Source organism: Nelusetta ayraudi, unplaced genomic scaffold (assembly GCF_046127955.1).
Source record: "Nelusetta ayraudi isolate G7.1 ecotype Tasmania unplaced genomic scaffold, CSIRO-AGI_Nayr_v1 ptg000042l, whole genome shotgun sequence".
NCBI classification, from domain to species: Eukaryota; Metazoa; Chordata; class Actinopteri; order Tetraodontiformes; family Monacanthidae; genus Nelusetta; species Nelusetta ayraudi.
Genome location: NW_027466092.1, coordinates 8,963,865 through 8,980,975, shown reverse-complemented (window position 1 = coordinate 8,980,975; position 17,111 = coordinate 8,963,865). Strand labels below are relative to the sequence as shown.

Sequence of the window (17,111 nt, the reverse complement as noted above, 5' to 3'; positions counted from 1 at the left end):
TGAGTAGCCTATTAATCACTAAATGTCTTACACTCATATTCAGCACCAGTACACACATCGCAGGAGAGGTTTTTTTTTTGTCCAGTAAAAACAGTTTGCGTTTCTGACCTGATGATGGCGCTCGGTAATAGGAAGGTGATCACCACAGTCGTCATTATACCTCCAGGGAGGCATAAATCTCTGCACTGAATTTCATAGCAACCCACTGAGCAAGTGTTAAAGTGTTTTACTAAGGAGGAAGTATCAACCCCATGATGTCTTTAAAGGAAAAGTCCCATTAATTTATTCTTGACTCATGTAACAAACACAGAAACACTATAAAGTTAAAGACAGTATTAAATCAAATATTGCACAACACAGAAACGTTGGTGGTCAGCAACCAGTCTTTTTTGATCAAATAAGGCTGCAGGAACCGATTGTAGGGCACAGCATTTGTATGCTAAAGCATTTTATTTTATTAAAACATCTGCGTTGAAAACAAAGAACAATTGATAGCGATTAGTTTTACAGGTGTGAAAAGCCCTGCAGCATAAATATACAAATCTAATGTATGATAAATTAAGTCAAACATACAAATAATGGTGCACATTAAAAAAAAAAAAAAACAACAACAACAACAACAACAACAACAACAACAGAAAATACACATACATTTCTTATAGTTTCAGAGTTTTCTGATTAAAACTGGAAACATTTGTGAAATTTACTACTGGAATGGAACCAGCACTAAAATGTGTATTTTAATGCGAATACATCTTACAACAAAAGGATGTAACCAATCTATCATTTGTCATCCTGACATCACAATTCAAAACTGCATTCTTACCAATTTCACCTGGTTTTGCATCTTCCCATAGCTTGGCAAAAATAAATGATTCAAGTGTAAAATCAATAAAATTCTAGAATTTAAGAGAAATAGGAAAAATATCCAAGCTGTTGATCTTTTTCAAGAAAGAAAATATGTATATATATTTATAATCTTTTAAAAAATACACTGTGAGTGGCAGCAAAACATTTGAGTGAGTGTCTGTGTGTTTGATTTTAGAAATTAAAGCTCACATTAATTGTTTAAAAAGAGAACTTTTACAGGGTTCAATTAAAGTAATCAGAACATTTCTGCTTGATTTTCACAATCTCCTTCAACTCAAATGAGTAATTAGGATTCTTCAATTGCATTTCATAGAAGTTACAGGGAAGTGAAAAACCACACCCTGTGAAAAAGTCACATTTGTAATGTTGAAACCTTCACATCTATAGTCACTCACGAGTCACGACTGTCTGAGGTCTAAGCAAAAGACCTTTTAAAATGTACATTTGCTGATGTCAGGGTTTGGTTCCTGTACAGATGTTAGATTGGTCAGTGTCTTCACCACGCTTCCCACCTTCTACAGCTAGGATGCTATGTAGCCAACTAGAAGAAGGAGGAGTTGTCTTAACTGTGTCATCCACTAAAATATCCCCTTTAGACTGCTGCTTGGAAAACTGGTCTCCCTGTGTTTTGTTAGACATGTAATGTAATTCATAGTTATTCAAGTATCCACTCATCTGTGGTGAGGAGCTCAGAAAGCGAAACATCTGTTGAAATGTCAAACAGTGGTGACAAAGAAGATTGAGCAAAGGACTCGGGAAGGCTGATGAAATCGGTTGGAGGCAGACTGAGGGGAGGAGGGACGATGAGCAGGGAGAGCAGAGATTCTGATTCGGAGGAAATGTTCTCACCAAAGCCTCCACCTGAGGAGGTGGTGGAAGCAGTTTCTTGAGGGGACGCTGAGAGGGACTGAGGGTACGGCGACAGATGAGAGCTTGGCAGGCTCGAATGTAGGGAATTTTCCATGGGCCGCAAATGTTTTGTGTGGTCCGCGGGCAGCTGGTGAACATGGACTGGGGAGCTAACTGGACCTCTCCTTTCAGCTGCTGAATGAGAGCATGAGAGGGGGGCGCTGGATGAGGCCCGGTTCATCAGAAAGGTACTGTTAGAAACAGGCGTGGAAAAAAGAGCAGATAAGGGATGGTCACTGAGGGCAACTCGGTTTGGTGGAGACGTAGCAGCAGCAGTGATTGGAGGGGTGCAGGCTGGCGTTGCTCCCTCTAGTGTTGTCAGGGGAGGGGAGTGATCTGCAAACAGAGAGTGGGAAGGCTGCAGCGGGGGGAAGGAGTCAGAGTGCGCAGAGGTTGTTAAGGCGGAGGTGGACGTGCCGAGGTCATAGGACGAGGTGAAAGCTGCACCGGGGGTTGAAGATGTGAGACGAGCGCTTTTGTGAATCTGAGGACTGGAGTCAAAGGAGGTGAGGAGAGAGAGTCCAGCTGTTTGAGGGGAGGCCGAGGCCCGAGTGACAGCTGCCGGCGAGCCAGCGAGACCGACAGGCGTGGAAGCAGAGCTGGCCGTGGCGTCCTTAAGGCAGCAGAAAGGTTTGTGGCGCTCAAGGACGAGTGTGTAGTAGTAAAGTTGCTTTTTCAAAGAGTCAATGTCCTTCTGAATGGCCGAGTTTGAGTTTTCCAGGCCCTGGAGCTCCTGCAAGGAGGGGAAAAGAGGGGAATCGTCAAAACAAGAAGAGGTCACGAGTCCAAACGAGGGGGGTGACGACAAGGACCAACACCTGAGGAGACTTAAATGTCAGAAATGACAAAGACTCAGGTTTATTTTTATTGCCGAGAGGAGTGGACGCTTATCAGCCATAAAAAGTAATGAAAGACATACATCAACGGACAACTAATAATAAAAACAGTCACATCGCGCCCACATAATGTCATCGTAGGCACAACTTGGCCTGCAATAAAGCAGGAGTTCCAACCTTTGCTGTTGCTTTTCATCAGCCCTATGATAGAGGCCCAACCACTGGATGGCGTGCAGCCAAAGTCAAAACCTCAGAGGAAATCTATATAATGTATATATATATATATATATATATATGTCACTGATATGTCTCACCGCCAGTGACTACACATCCTCTCAGCTTCGTTTATACCACGGTTATGTCCTCTAGCAAACATGAGGATGGTGTTTTTTGAAATATGTTTAGCTAAGTGAGTGAAGAAGAAGTCTGAGCTCTGGCCAATGAAGGAGAAGTTTTATTCTTGCAAAGGGGAACAGCAACCGTGTTGAAGACAAAGTTGAAGCCGAGCTGTCCAAAGCATACGAGGAAGTGCAGAGTGTACATATGCGTGTACATATGCGTGTCCCCTCCCCTCTGTGTCTCTCCAGCTAGTTGGTGAGGTAGGAGGAGGAGGCCTACAGAAGAAGGCCGGCAAGATTTAACATCCACGTCGTGGATCGAGGGAGGTCAGAGGTGTCAGTGTTACCCCAAACTATAGCAGATTCCAAGGCAATGTAACATGCAAGCAGTTTGTTTTTACTCATTCTGATGAAATGCATGAAATCAAGTTTTAGCACTCAGCGTATACCCCACATGAGTAGTACGTGGTTCACTGTTAGGCTAAACATTCACGAGGAAGACATGAACAATACTTTTTCCACTACAAAGCTGAAGCTGAAAGCCAGCGTTTGGAGTGAATGGAGCGAGACCTTCTCTGGAATCTGTTAGGGAAAATTAAGGTCTGAAAATGGGTTCAATGTGGGACTCTAAACAGTGGAAGTTGGAGCACACCAACTGTGTGAATCTGTGTTTGACGCAGTTTGGTTTTTTTTTTGTCAACAAGCCCACTTGTAAAACAAAAACAAGGAAAAGCAAGAAGCATAATAGAAGGAGAATATGTTAACATGATGAACAAATTTCCAGTTTACACAGCCATCTTTCCAGTTTCGAGGTGTGGCAAAAAGGAAAAAGAACACAGAGAGCCATGTCACTGGGAGCAGCACAGTAAACTAGAACTGTATGTACAGTAGGTTCAGAGGGATGTTTATCAACATGCGCTCTCAGCATGCAGAGGGACCATTAAATCATAAAGTTATAAATTGTGCTATTTGGTGTTCCACCATAGACAAGGCTGAGAAACACACTGAAAAGGTTTTTTTTTAGCTTGTTTTAAGTTGCCAACAGTAAAAAAAAAAATTAAAAAAAAAAACAAGTCACGGTATTATCCCACATTACTGCTCAAGACTTTAAAGACACTGGTAAATCATTCACTGTCTTTTGCTGAGAGTTAGAGATTGACACGCCTCTCGCAAACGCGTGCTCCAAATGAACCAAAAGCAAAAGTAAAGATTTCTTTAGTTCAGTAAGAGGACTGGGGCAATTAAAATGTGAGTGTATTGCAGGCTACTTCAAGGCAGGAGCAGTGACTCGAGGTCATTAGCTGGTCTTTCTTCCAAAAGAAAATGTAAAAATGTAAAAAGAAATGATGATGATTTTAACTGGCGACTTGTCCAGGGTGTGCCCCTGCCTTCAGCCCTGTGACATCTGGGATAGGCTCCAGCAGACCCCCGTGACCCTGAGCTCAGGAAGAAGCGGGTATTGAAAATGGATGGATGGATGGATGGATGGATGATTTTATGATGGAGAAAGAGGTGCTTGGATCTCTTTAAACTGGATAAGTAATTATTTGTGCATAGGACGAACACTGCTGGCAGTTTCCTATTTACTACATAAGCACAGCGGAACAAGGAATGTTTGGATTTTGAGGCTGCACTTCTGAGCGATGGCACCACAGGGCCTAATTTAGTTTAATTCCCAATGAATACAAGAACCAGATTTTTTTTTCTTTTTCAGAAAAGGACAACAAAGAGTTGCTGCCACAGTGCAGTGCAAAGCCTGAAAGCCTGGTGTGTGTGTGTGTGTGTGTGTGTGTGTGTGTGTGTGTGTGTGTGTGTGTGTGTGTGTGTGTGTGTGTGTGTGTGTGTGTGTGTGTGTGAGCACCTTTGGAATTCGTGCCATGGAGGATAGGCATGGCTTTCCAGAGGAAGGGGCGGAGAGTGGGGAGTGCAGCAGGAGGAGGTAGTAGCTCTTCTACTAAGCAGACTATTTACAAGAAACGGCTGCTGCATGTGGCCAGATTACACAAGAGACCACCGGTCACGCAGACACGCACAATGACTGAGTGCGAGTATGTGTGCGCGTACGTGTGCGTGTGAGAGAGAGAGAGAGGGAGAGAGAGAAAGAGAATGAGAGAGAGAGAGAGAGAGAGAGAGAGAGAGAGAGAGCAGAATTGCGTGGCTGTGACTACAGGAAGAGACAGAAGTGAATGATTACAACCTCATGAAGCTCGTCGGCTTTCTCCGTTTGCCTCATGCGACTCTTCCTCGCAGCATCCCTGTTCTTCTTCCTCTTCATTCCACTCTGTCTTGTAGTTTGTCCATCCTCAACTATCTCCTGTAAAAAAAACAAAAAAAAACACAATGTACAATAGCAGCAAACGGCAGGGCAAGAAGGGTCAGGCGCAGTTAGCAGTCATGTCTTCTTAAGACAATGATCTCCTGAGGTTGATATTTACTATTTAAACTGGAACAGACAATTACTTTTACATGGAGTGGATTTATCAAAAGATTTTTTTAAATGTTCACTCCATTCAAACAGAAAGTAGGTGGATTGCAGCACGTGACACATTAGTTACAAAGCCAACGCTTTAGGGGTGAAATGCAAAGTAAATTTTAATGACAAAGGTTAATGTATGTTTTAACCTACACTATCACCTCCTTACACAAGTGTGCAGGTGCTAATTATCGTTAGATGGGTGTTAGATGGGTTCATCTTATTCTGTGTGTGCAAAGTTGTTCCACTGTCACTGATGGACGATTTAAAATCCGGGATTACTGAACAAAAACAAGTGTGCTGGTGGCATAACAACTGACAAGGCTGCAACTGCGAGGTCACAATTTCATTTTCGTTTAAGATTATTGGTGTGTTGATGATCATGGATAAGTGCGATCCAATTATTCCTCCCAGATAGAATTGAACTTATTGGTACATATGTCTGCTAAATCAACGTTGTATTAATTATATCTTTATTTAATGTTTGACTTTGAATATATGCGACAAAATAATGCTTAAATCAGATTGAAATAAATGCCAAGAGATACTTAACTGATTTTTTTTTTTTTTTTTTTTTTTTCTTTTCTTATTATTATTCTTACTGGTAGGGACTTACCGATGCAAATGTGTCACCGGGCTCCTTCTCAGCTGGCAGGGTGCTGGGTGCGTACTCGGTGCTCATGGACAACGGGGGCATCTCCTCCTAACGTCCTCTGGTCGTCCGGCAACAGGCTGCGGCTGAGTGACCGGCCTCCTCGGGTCATCCTCGCAGCGATCCCGCCGACTGAAACCGAGACATTTGTGACGCACAGGCGAGCGAATGATTGAAATTCAGAAAAAAGAAAAAGAAAAAAAGAAAAAAAAAACGAGAACTTTTATTTCAACGCAGCGTCCAGAATGCGCGTGCGCTCAAAAGTGAGCGCTGACTTTCGGATCTCCTGCAGGCTGTTGATCCGTTAAAGCAAACAGATGCAGCGTCTGCTTTCGGTTTTCCTTCGCCGACTCAACGTGCCTGGGCGTTCTGCCCTGCCGGCCACACGTGTCATACGCGGTGCTTTCATTTTCACACTCATGTTGACCGCATTTCTCCAAGTTCGAACATGAATGACAACAACGTAGAGCGACAGTAATACTTTCATTTTTGAAGGTGGCTAAAGTATTTCTTGTAAATAGATTGGTGAAACGATCCATAGGCTCCATAGCCATCGTGAGAAATGATCAGGCAACAGGTCTGCGGACTGCAGCTGGGAATTTCTCGAATGATACCACCAGGAAATGACTGACTAGGCCTGTGTGAATGCAGCCCCCTGCCTTCCCTATGTCTGGGTAGTAGGCGGATGTGTTGGGAGCGAAAAAGAAAATAGATGGACAGATTATCCCACAAGAATGCAGTTGATGGGAAACCCCTGGGATTGATTCCTCATACCAGACAACTCCTCTCCAGCTGCACCTAAGATGTGAGGAAGAAATGTGCAATATTTGGTGTTGTTATCGATGTTATCGTTGCCCCTATCCATCTGTAGAGTGTAATTCTCTGTTTTAGATAAGCCATCACATCATTTTATGGGCAGCCACCCATGTTTCCTCTTAAAACAAACAGTTTGCACACATTTATCCACAAGCGGAATTTAGCCATTCAAAGCACTTGTACAGTAATACGAATCAATTTCAGACAAAAAAAACATTTGGCGAGAGATGCATTGATATTTGTGCTTGCTTCGGCCTATCAAAACACACCACTGTCTGTGTGTCACTGATTGTCTGGGTTGCTCAGAAGCATAAAAGGGGCGGCTGTGAACCAAATGTACAATCGAGAGGACTAACAGAAAGATATTGTTGTGACAAATCAATAAAATATTAAAGTGAATTCTGAAAGTAAAATCATTTTCAACGACTGAATGAACGTCTTTATTGTCATCAAACATACTGAAGGTGCGTGACGCAATTGCAGCAGCCCCCGAGTGGTGCATAAAAAGAAGGAATTAAGTAAATAAAAAGAAGATAAAAGACAAACAATGCAAGTTAAAATGACAAAGAAAAAATCACCCTAAAACATTCCATCAGACACAGTCACTCTTAGATTACAAGTTAAAACAAAAAACAACAACAATCATTTGACTGATTTCTTGTCAGACAGTGTAAAATGTTGTCTTGTACCTCGGTTGTTCCACTTTGCATATGTACATATAACAGAAAAGAGCTGAGCCACGCACCTGCATCCACCTTTCTATCTTGTGGGTTAAGTGGATGACTTGATAACGTGCAAGCTTGCTTTGCTCTAATGAGTGTTTGGTTTCAATGTTTGAATGCGTTTCACCATTTTTTTAAACACTGGAGCTGCTTAATTGTATCTATTTTGGCTGGCTTTCGATACCAGTTTCTATCTTTGCTATTGATTTAAGGTAAGGCGCACTACTGTTTGCCTTCTATAAACAGTGCAACATAAAAAATCTCTGCAAAACTGAAAATTGTCATCTTGGCCTATTGCTTTCACGCACTTCCTGGACCTCCACCCTGTCAGCTGGTCCAAAGTATATGACACACAGGCAAACTTTAAGAGGATCAAAGTGCGGGCTACTCGAACATTGGACATAATGAATTCCAATGTAGCTTTTATTGCTACCTCTGCACAGGAGGGACTTTTGTTTCGTTCATTTTAGTCAAATGTTGTATTTTTCTCATGTTATGAGCCAATCACACGTCCCAGTTATCTAATTTTGCCTGTTGTGACATGTCCAAAACCTGCCCAATACTGATTGTTACATTAAATATTTCAAATTAGTATGATCTCTGTTTTCTTTGTTGTTGTTGGTGGTGGTGGTAGTCAGTGTTATTCAGACACCACAACACTATGCGGCGCCAAACGCAATGAAATAAGCTGGGCTGGCCGTGTCGAAGACAAATAGTTTACCAAACTCATTGTAAATGAGTATATAACGTTAGAATGCATGATTCTAAACTCCAGTCTGGACTTTTTGCGTAACACACCAACCCACCAATCAGCCGACGTCAACTGAAGCCAATCGGCATTCACTTTGCTGTACAGTCCAATTGGGCTCGACGTGGGCGGGACTAACAGTCCAACCTCTTCCTGGTTCGTGATGTGTCTGGTTTTCTGATACATTGCACACGAAACTAGAAGAAGTAATTGCCTGAAACATCATATCTTCGCCACAGGGTTGCACAGGACGCCTTCGTGATGGGTTTGATGAGTATTTTAAAGAAGCTGAAGGAGAAGGAGAAGGAAATGAGACTCCTGATCCTGTATCCTTTTAATGATGTGTCGCTGCTAGCTTAGCAACATGACAGCATTGTATCGGGAGCGTTTGATCCTTAACCCTGTTCATGCAGCGGGCTCGACAACGCTGGGAAGACTACGATCCTCAAGAAATTTAATGGTGAAGACGTCAGCACCATTTCACCGACGTTGGGCTTCAACATCAAAACTCTGGAGCACCGAGGGTAATGCGGACAACGCAATACAATGCTGTGCCTGCATCGTAACCCCTCTCTTGGCCCTCTCGTCCTTAACTGCACACCAACACTAATATCTATTTAGCCAATTACTTGGCAGCAACAAGGAATGTAGACACGTTACATAACAAGAGAAGCTCAAAATGAATTTGATAGGCAGTGCTTTTGGACATGGTGCGACTGGAGATTGGTTTGATGGCTGTGCAGCAAGTGCGTGTTGATGCCATGTCGATTTGAAGCACAATATCAGACAAATATAGTAATATATAAACTCATACACGTTCAATTTCTATACATCAAATTCAGAGGTATGACAAATTATGTGTACATACAAATGTTCCTCAAAGCCTCTAATAGTTATAATATAAGTAATATTAGAATCACTCATTTGTAATAATTTTGTACATCTGTAGTCATTTTGATGAATAACCTAAAAATTCATCAAAAAGTGCCTCTGTATTTGTCATGGAAATGGAAGCAACAGAAAAGGGACTCAATGGACTAATGATGTTTTTTGGGTTTTTTTTTTCTAATCAGGCACTGTAAGTGGGTGTTGATGATTTGCTTTGCTATATATCACACATAATCATTGCACATTTTGTGAAGGTGTGATTTTTATTTGTTTATTTTGCAAAGCAACATACAGTATATCCATACCTCTATGCTAAACATGGCTGAGGAAGGAGTCAGTCTTTCACACCACACTCGCAGTTCACAGGCCAACTGTGCCCACACCACCAACTGAACGACTAATTGTCATTTTTCACCCATTCCCACTGCTCATGTACAGCTACTTGAAGGTGTGTATTTCACTTCAGAGGGGAGAAAAAAAAATGCCTGTGATGTTTTCTTGCAGGTATAAGCTGAATATTTGGGACGTAGGGGGTCAAAAGTCGCTGCGGTCCTACTGGAGGAACTACTTTGAGAGCACAGACGGCTTGGTGTGGGTGGTGGACAGCGCAGACAGACTGAGGCTGGAGGACTGTCGGCAGGAGCTCAGTACCCTGCTGCTGGAGGAGGTACGTCACACCCACGTTTTAATTTAGAATCACAGACAGGGACAAATGTCAAATTTGGTGGTCATACGTACCTATATCATATGTATAAGTTTTTATTCACTCATTATTTATTTTTTCATTATTTCATACCTGCACTTTATAGCAACAGTTCAATTATTTATATGCACTATGTATGTAATGTGTATAGATAGAGATAAACACGGTAGTTCAGTTTATTCTGTCATAATTGTACGTATACAAATAAACAGATAACAAAGAATACAGCGACAACAATAAGAATATATAGTGTTTATCTACTGTACATTTGTATTTAATTCACTGCTAAGCACTCTGGTTGGATGCTAACTGCATTTCCATGCTGTGTACTTGTGACATGCGCAGTGACTATAAAGTTGAATCTAATCTAATCTAATCATCATCATCATTCTTTCCTCCTGCCAGAGGTTAGCCGGCGCAACGTTGTTGGTGTTTGCCAACAAGCAGGATTTACCAGGTGCGCTGTCAAAGGAAGCCATTCGGGAGGTGAGATTTGTCCCAGTTGCAAACACAGCAACACGCTCTTGGTTTGACTCAGGTTGGGTGGGATTTGTCTGTTTAGCAACAAAAATCTAAGTGGGTGTGTTCTCTGTGTCCTGTAGGCGCTGGGCCTGGACGAGATCAAGACTCACCACTGGTGCATCATCAGCTGTAGTGCAATCACTGGGGAGAACTTGTTAACGGGAGTGGACTGGCTGTTGAACGACATTGTTTCCAGGATCTTCACCTCAGACTGAAACTGAATCTCTCTGATCGTTTCTGACCAAAAACATTCCGTTTTTTTGGAGCACGACTGACGCAACAAAGCGCTTGTTGGGTTTTTGGAGCTTGAGGCCGATATGGAGGTGACCTTTTTTTTTTAGCTGCTGCCATCTAGAAAAAATGCTTTGTGGTCTGAACCCAGCCGGATTCATAGTTACGTACCACACAGTACAACCTATTTACTGATAAGTAACTTCAAGATGTGACTCTTTGGTCTCCAATATCACCCTCAACTAAGTTGCCTTTTGATGAGTTACAGCTGTTGAGCTGGGTATTGTTTACAGTTTGGTAAATAAAAGCATGTTTTTTTCTTTTTCCCCTTATATTCAAGTTGACAAGTTTTATACTAGCATGCAGATTGTAATAAATACATAGGTGATAGGGTGTCATTAATTCAAAGAGAATAACGCTAAACATTTTAATGCACAAATTTAAAAAATTTAGATACAAATTCACATACTTTCACGTTCTCCTCAGAGCTTCTTAGGTCAATATTGAATGGCAACACAGGAAAGGCTGAGACTGGGCCCATCCTGTGAAATAGCACAGATAGCCCAGTTCACACAGAGCAGGGGTGCCCATAGAGAGAGAGAGGTGAATGTGACGTATCGGCTATAATGAACAAAATCAATGTATACTTTAGATACCTGCATTTTGTATGAGACCAGACAGGGACATCAAAAAGAGTTTCGCAGTTCTTTTCTTTAAATACACGCGAAACTACCGTGGTTGTCGCGTGATCTTGCAATCCTCGCGTAAACGGATCGAGACGCCTCGCTCGGGAAAATGCGTTTCAAAGTGCGCACGCACCACAGACCTGGGAGATCCTGCTAGCAAAACATCTGCGTTACACACACACCGATTTCATAGTAGGTAGATCTTTTTGACTTGGTCATTTTAAAAGTAGCTTGCATGTTGAAAAGGTGTAAGCACCCCCTGACCTAGAGGTTATAAAACCACCAGAGGTTCTCTCCTACAGGCTAGAACAGGGGTGGGCAAACCTTTTGACTGGTGGGCCACAATGGGTTCTAAAATTTGACAGAGGGGCCTATTAACATGTATGAGGGATAGGCAAAAAACACGTCTATTGAAAATGAACAAATGCAAAGTTACAATGAAATATGTATCTTTGAAGCCCCACAGCATTTAGCTCTTTATTGAAATGACTCTTAAAACACTGAAAACATAGATGTAATTATAGCTTTTTCATGACTTACTATTAATCATTTCTTAAAGTTCGGCGGGCTGGATTAAAAAGCTTAACGGGCCGCAGATGGCCCCCGGGCTGTAGTTTGCCCATGCCTGGGCTAGAAACTCATCAGAGCACACAAGGCTCCATTTTCTTTGTGAGCCTTGTCCAAACATTTCAACCAATCCACAGCTAAAGTAGACAGGACGACATTTGTCTCAGACACAAGAAACCCAAGAAGGATCCTTTTTGACAACAGTCCCTCTTTCTCCAGGTTAGAGGATCAGGGGATTGTGCAACAGGCAGGTGTGGACACAAGACATTTCGTCACATTAACAGGAAACCACAAAGGGTAGAAAGGGCCTACTCCCAGTCTGACCACAAGGAATGTGTGATGTGTACACATTCCTTCCAGAACAGGAAACAAAAGGACCCAAATGCTGCCAAATATGGTGGTTACAAGTGTTACAGGTTAGCCCATCCACTCAGGCTAGGCTAACTGTACATTAGTACTTAGAGCACAGGAAAAAAAAAAAATTTTTAATGACAAGTATTTCCAATGTAAATGCATATTTGGTGTTTTGGGATTATGGCACTTTTAGCCCTCCATACAATCCAATAATCTTGAGTTTAATTAGGCAGCTTCAATGGGCCGACACCCATATATCAGGTATGTTTTTTGGGGTTTTTTCCCCTCCTAGATATAACTAATGATTTATGTGCCATCTACAGAATGACAAGTTTGACCATTTATTTCACAAATTTAAGTACGTATGGTTGAACCTTCATCTGTATATTTATTATCAAGTCCTTAATTGCTAGCTTACTTTCAGGTGTGACTTGCACATTATTGAAAACCCACCCCATTTTACCAATGATTAGTTAGTAATTAGTTTGCCTCATGTCATTGGCAGGTAAACCCAAGAACTCAAACTGACAAGTTTTGAGTAATGTACAATTTTATTGTCCAACAACCCCACATTACCCTCTAAACAAACAGTGGAAAACTTTGAGCTCTGCTCCACAAGAATCCAACGATTGGCAGGGAGGTGATGCATGGCCTACAGGGGAAGAAAAAGATACTTTAGTAATGTCAATTTTGCTGTAGTCCCACAGAGACATGTAGCAGTGTTGATCAGAGGGGATACCAATCAGTCATGCATTTTCAGACTGGGGCGGTATTTAGGAACTCATCATTTATACTTTGTCATGTGCAAATAATTAAGCAGCTACAGGGCTAATATAGACCATACAGTATGTCCACACCAGAACATTATAAAGTTTGTTAATTTACCTGTCAAGTCCCATCTTGGGTCACATCCTGGACTGGAGACAACAGCAGGACCAAAGCTGTAATGAATCATTTAAAAAAAATATATATATATATAACAAAAATGAGTATATATTTGGAAGAGTGATTTTTTTTTCTATATTCTATGTGGCATCAGAGGGGATACCAATCAGTCATGCATTTTCAGACTGGGGCGGTATTCAGGAACTCATCATTTATACTTTGTCATGTGCAAATAATTGCGCAGCTACAGGGTTAACATGGACCAAATGTTCACACCGGAACGTTATAAGGTTTGTTAATTTACCCGTCAAGTCCCGTCGTCGGTCACATCCTGGACTGGAGACAACAGCAGGACCAAAGCTGTAATGAATCATTTCTTTTTAAAATTGAGAATATACATTTGGTAGAGTGATTTTTTTCTATATTCTATGTGGCATCAGAGGGGATACCAATCAGTCACGCATTTTCAGACTGGGGCGGTATTCAGGAACTCATCATTTATACTTTGTCATGTGCAAATAATTGCACAGCTACAGGGTTAACATGGACCAAATGTTCACACCGGAACATTATAAGGTTTGTTAATTTACCTGTCAAGTCCCGTCTTCGGTCACATCTTGGACTGGAGACAACAGCAGGACCAACGCTGTAACAAATCATTTTTTTCATTTTATTTCATAAGAAAATTTGGTAGAGTGATTTTTTTCCCCTCTATATTCTGTGGCATCAGAGGGGATACCAATCAGTCATGCATTTTCAGACTGGGGCGGTATTCAGGAACTCATCATTTAGCCAATTTGAAGTCATTGTACTCCGATTACTTACCACTAGGGGGTGCAGATGTTCACCAAGAAATGCCTTGAGCCTGTGCAGGGAGAGAAAGAACTAATGAAGTACAGACTAGTAGAGTGATTACTGAGCAAGAGTCCCTGTTTGATCAGAGGGGATACCAATCAGTCATGATTTCTCAGACTGGGGCGGTATTCAGGAAATCATCACTTCCTCACAGAGCACATTAGGCTTTCCAAACATTCACCTCGAGAGACGACAAGTCCATCATTGTGCAGCGCCAAGCAGGTCCTGGCTCTTCGTTCCTCATTAACATGCTGACAGAGGGGAAGATGAATGTTAAAAAAAAAAAAAAAGGGGGCTGGGGGGACATGTTAGAATTACCCTAAAGTCCCTTTATTCCACATTTAGTTTCTATACCAAACTAAATGTTTAACTTCTGAATGTGTCATCTCTGTAAATTCAGTTTCTGTTCAGACTGTTGGTAACCCCAACGGATCTTCCCCTTATTGCCATGGCAATGCCAGTGGGTCCACCTTTTCAGGTTCTGGCATCAACGCAGGGCGTAAGACATGTGCAAGGGTCATCACAAAAGAAACCGACCACAGGACTATGGACGCGTCAATACCACAAACTCATGGTGCAAATTCTGAACACCAGCACTGGTGCAATATGCTCACCTGCAACAGCAGTCTTCAAGAAACTGCAACAACTTGAGCATCCAAATCCAGAGGCCTGCAACAAACAAGATCATTTCAAGCAACGTGCAACACCTGAGAGGAAACAGCATCTGTAGGAAATCGCTGATGTCAGATTTGAAATTTCTCAACAGCAGTTCAGACGAACGAGATTCCAAGATTATCTCATCATAGTCAGCAGGCACACACACACACGCCACAGCAAGTGTAATAATGACTGACATTACCTTCAAGTTCCAGGTTTCACCATGGCGCAAGCTGCCGGTCCGTCACCTGTAAACGGCAAGTTCAGCATTTAAAAACAGTTATCTTTTACTGGAACATTTCTATGTTAAAGGGATGAAATCAAAGAACATTTTAGGCAACTGCAGTTGCTCAGATGTTCGTATGGTTTCACATGGTTTCAAAGTGAGCTAGAATCATCATCATTGAACTGCATTGATGCTGCCTTTTCTTCACAATTACAGCTTAAATGAGGACTGAAAATCTCACCGTGTGACATCACCAGCACCAGCTTCCCCAAGGGTCACAGCAAGGGAACCTAAAACAAAAAGTCAGGTTAGCAGAGCTCAACAATGAGCTGACATGTTGGACAGTTTAACCCAGTTTGATCAGGGCTTTGGTGACATGGCTGCCATAAGACATTAGTCGTCCAGCTCTTTGATGGGTGTTACCCCATTTCATCCTTTCAAACGTCAGACCAAACCTGTCTAGTATTATTTACAATAAACAAAGGCGCCTTTGGTTGTGATTTAGCGCTGTACAAATAAGTTTATTATTATTTTATTATATAGAGAAAAATATAACTCAACTGAACTGCAGGATAGAGTGCAGACTACTGCACTGACACACCAAACTCTATAGGAACTTACATTATTCATGTGAATGCCGTTGCTTCCATTTCATGTCCAGCGTCCACCTGGAGACAGAGTAACACTTTAATTCCAAGTATCGTCTCACCTAAAGTCAGTATTGCATTAATGCAGGGTGTTCAGATTGAAGGTGACATCACACTAATTCAGGCATATGCTTGTCTTTGATTGAAATCATCAGTTTGCACCCTCCTGATCTACATTCACTAGACGCGGCATCTCTTCCTTACCTCTGTGTAATTGAGGTGCTTTGAAGACTTTAGCGGCAAGTGCAGAGACACATCTACAAAGACAATCAGCAGTTACATATCAATGTCTTCAGTCACATGTGATCGTCAGCAAGTTCGGGCCCTCGCCCCACTCAGAATCTGGTAAAGGGGTTTCTTCAAAATGTGATTCGGTAAGAGAGAGTTCAGAGATTCATCACAGTAGCACGGAGCTCCAGAGTCACCACACAGAAAAGGCGTGTCGTAAATTTTCACCTTGAGCTTCTTCGACCTGGACAAAGACAAAAAAAAAGGGGGGAAATCATCAGGGCTGGAATCGAGATATTCTTAATAAAAATAAACTTAAGACGCTACTCAGATTCACAGTGATATTTTCCTCACAAGGTTTCAGTGAGAGAGTTCAAGTGTTAACATCACTGTAGCATTGCATCTTATTTCTGCGCAAAATCGCTGCATTCAGTCATTACAGTCGTGTTTCTTGTTAATAAGTGTGTAAGATAGTTACCTCGGCAGCCAGCCGCTTCTGGACGCTTCTTGGCCATTTCTGAAAAGACGAACGAGCAAAAGGGTTGTTAGCATGCAGCGGCAAACGATCGTCACGCTCAGAGCCCACGTGACCAACCCGTGCAGCGTGCCTGAGGCACGTTGCAAACTTAACAGATTTTGACGTCTCGCATCAGAATAAATGTTTGCAATCACAGTCATTCAGTACAGGTCTGTGAAAGTTTTCATCATTGAGAGACATCACTTTGAGAGCAAGTAAAGAGGAATGCGCTGCAGAGGAGGCAGCCATTGCCTTCGGGTGAGGTCAAGCCTCACTTGTTTAGAAGAAGAAAAATTTGTCGAAATATACAAATAAACCGTAATAAACACTAACCTAAAGTTCATACAGTAAGTTTGTCGTTCAAAAATGTTTAGTTTGACGAGCGGATGGTTAAGGATTGCGGAAACGTAAGGTCGGCGCTACATTGCAACCATACAGACAAGTCACACATTTGGGACTTTACATTTAAAACTATGCGCAAAACGTAGCAATAGTTGAAATGCGTTAGCAAAGAAATAAGATACTTCTGTGTTTCAGATACTGCACTACTTAAAAAATATTTGATTTAAAAAAAAAAAATTGCAAAACTGCTGAGGAGAGTCATCTTACCTCGATGGAGAACAGAAGGAAGTGGGACAGGAAACTGGTCCGACAGCTTTTTATTCCCGGCCGGAACGCTCCTCCCACCGAATCTTTAGTCGTCATCGATCCTCGAAAACTTTCGAGAAAAAAAAGTTTAATTAAAACAAAAGCCGACGTTGTTTAGTAAACACGTACACAA

The 17,111-nt window shown here is 41.9% G+C and overlaps 2 protein-coding genes and 7 non-coding genes across 9 annotated transcripts; 1 reads left to right on the top strand and 8 right to left on the bottom strand.

The window, feature by feature from the left end:
• Positions 1–412: 412 nt before the first annotated feature.
• batf2 (basic leucine zipper ATF-like transcription factor 2) lies at positions 413–6,453 on the bottom strand. The gene is made up of 3 exons (XM_076034130.1): positions 6,043–6,453; positions 5,151–5,267; positions 413–2,512 (listed from the first exon to the last, which is right to left on the bottom strand). Exons 1-3 carry the CDS (start codon positions 6,121–6,123, stop codon positions 1,526–1,528), a joined length of 1,185 nt encoding a protein of 394 aa, XP_075890245.1. The 5' UTR covers positions 6,124–6,453; the 3' UTR covers positions 413–1,525.
• Positions 6,454–8,495: 2,042 nt separating this feature from the next.
• arl2 (ADP-ribosylation factor-like 2) lies at positions 8,496–11,036 on the top strand. Its single transcript, XM_076034128.1, has 5 exons — positions 8,496–8,690; positions 8,778–8,888; positions 9,757–9,919; positions 10,361–10,441; positions 10,558–11,036. The coding sequence occupies exons 1-5, from the start codon at positions 8,626–8,628 to the stop codon at positions 10,690–10,692; spliced, it is 555 nt and encodes a 184-aa protein (XP_075890243.1). The 5' UTR covers positions 8,496–8,625; the 3' UTR covers positions 10,693–11,036.
• A 1,999-nt stretch (positions 11,037–13,035) lies between these two features.
• LOC142894538 (small nucleolar RNA SNORD31) lies at positions 13,036–13,110 on the bottom strand. Its single transcript, XR_012928011.1, has one exon. It is a non-coding gene; the product is annotated as a small nucleolar RNA SNORD31 (small nucleolar RNA).
• A 236-nt stretch (positions 13,111–13,346) lies between these two features.
• On the bottom strand, positions 13,347–13,419 carry LOC142894537 (small nucleolar RNA SNORD31). Its single transcript, XR_012928010.1, has one exon. It is a non-coding gene; the product is annotated as a small nucleolar RNA SNORD31 (small nucleolar RNA).
• A 213-nt stretch (positions 13,420–13,632) lies between these two features.
• LOC142894536 (small nucleolar RNA SNORD31) lies at positions 13,633–13,705 on the bottom strand. Its single transcript, XR_012928009.1, has one exon. It is a non-coding gene; the product is annotated as a small nucleolar RNA SNORD31 (small nucleolar RNA).
• A 215-nt stretch (positions 13,706–13,920) lies between these two features.
• LOC142894534 (small nucleolar RNA SNORD31) lies at positions 13,921–13,996 on the bottom strand. The gene has a single exon (XR_012928007.1). It is a non-coding gene; the product is annotated as a small nucleolar RNA SNORD31 (small nucleolar RNA).
• Positions 13,997–14,133: 137 nt separating this feature from the next.
• On the bottom strand, positions 14,134–14,207 carry LOC142894539 (small nucleolar RNA SNORD31). Its single transcript, XR_012928012.1, has one exon. It is a non-coding gene; the product is annotated as a small nucleolar RNA SNORD31 (small nucleolar RNA).
• Positions 14,208–14,457: 250 nt separating this feature from the next.
• LOC142894540 (small nucleolar RNA SNORD22) lies at positions 14,458–14,584 on the bottom strand. Its single transcript, XR_012928013.1, has one exon. It is a non-coding gene; the product is annotated as a small nucleolar RNA SNORD22 (small nucleolar RNA).
• Positions 14,585–14,793: 209 nt separating this feature from the next.
• On the bottom strand, positions 14,794–14,863 carry LOC142894533 (small nucleolar RNA SNORD30). The gene has a single exon (XR_012928006.1). It is a non-coding gene; the product is annotated as a small nucleolar RNA SNORD30 (small nucleolar RNA).
• Between the last annotated feature and the right edge of the window lie 2,248 nt (positions 14,864–17,111).

Bases quoted from the DNA above. Each gene is read 5' to 3' on its own strand.
- batf2 (XM_076034130.1), bottom strand. From the start codon at position 6,123: ATGCCCCCGTTGTCCATGAGCACCGAGTACGCACCCAGCACCCTGCCA. The intron at 5,268-6,042 runs GTAAGTCCCTAC...TTTTTTTTACAG, and splicing joins CCGGTGACACATTTGCATCG to GAGATAGTTGAGGATGGACA. The intron at 2,513-5,150 runs GTTGTAATCATT...CCCTCCTTGCAG, and splicing joins AAGCCGACGAGCTTCATGAG to GAGCTCCAGGGCCTGGAAAA.
- arl2 (XM_076034128.1), top strand. From the start codon at position 8,626: ATGGGTTTGATGAGTATTTTAAAGAAGCTGAAGGAGAAGGAGAAGGAA. The intron at 8,889-9,756 runs GTAATGCGGACA...GTTTTCTTGCAG, and splicing joins AAAACTCTGGAGCACCGAGG to GTATAAGCTGAATATTTGGG. The intron at 9,920-10,360 runs GTACGTCACACC...TCCTCCTGCCAG, and splicing joins GTACCCTGCTGCTGGAGGAG to AGGTTAGCCGGCGCAACGTT.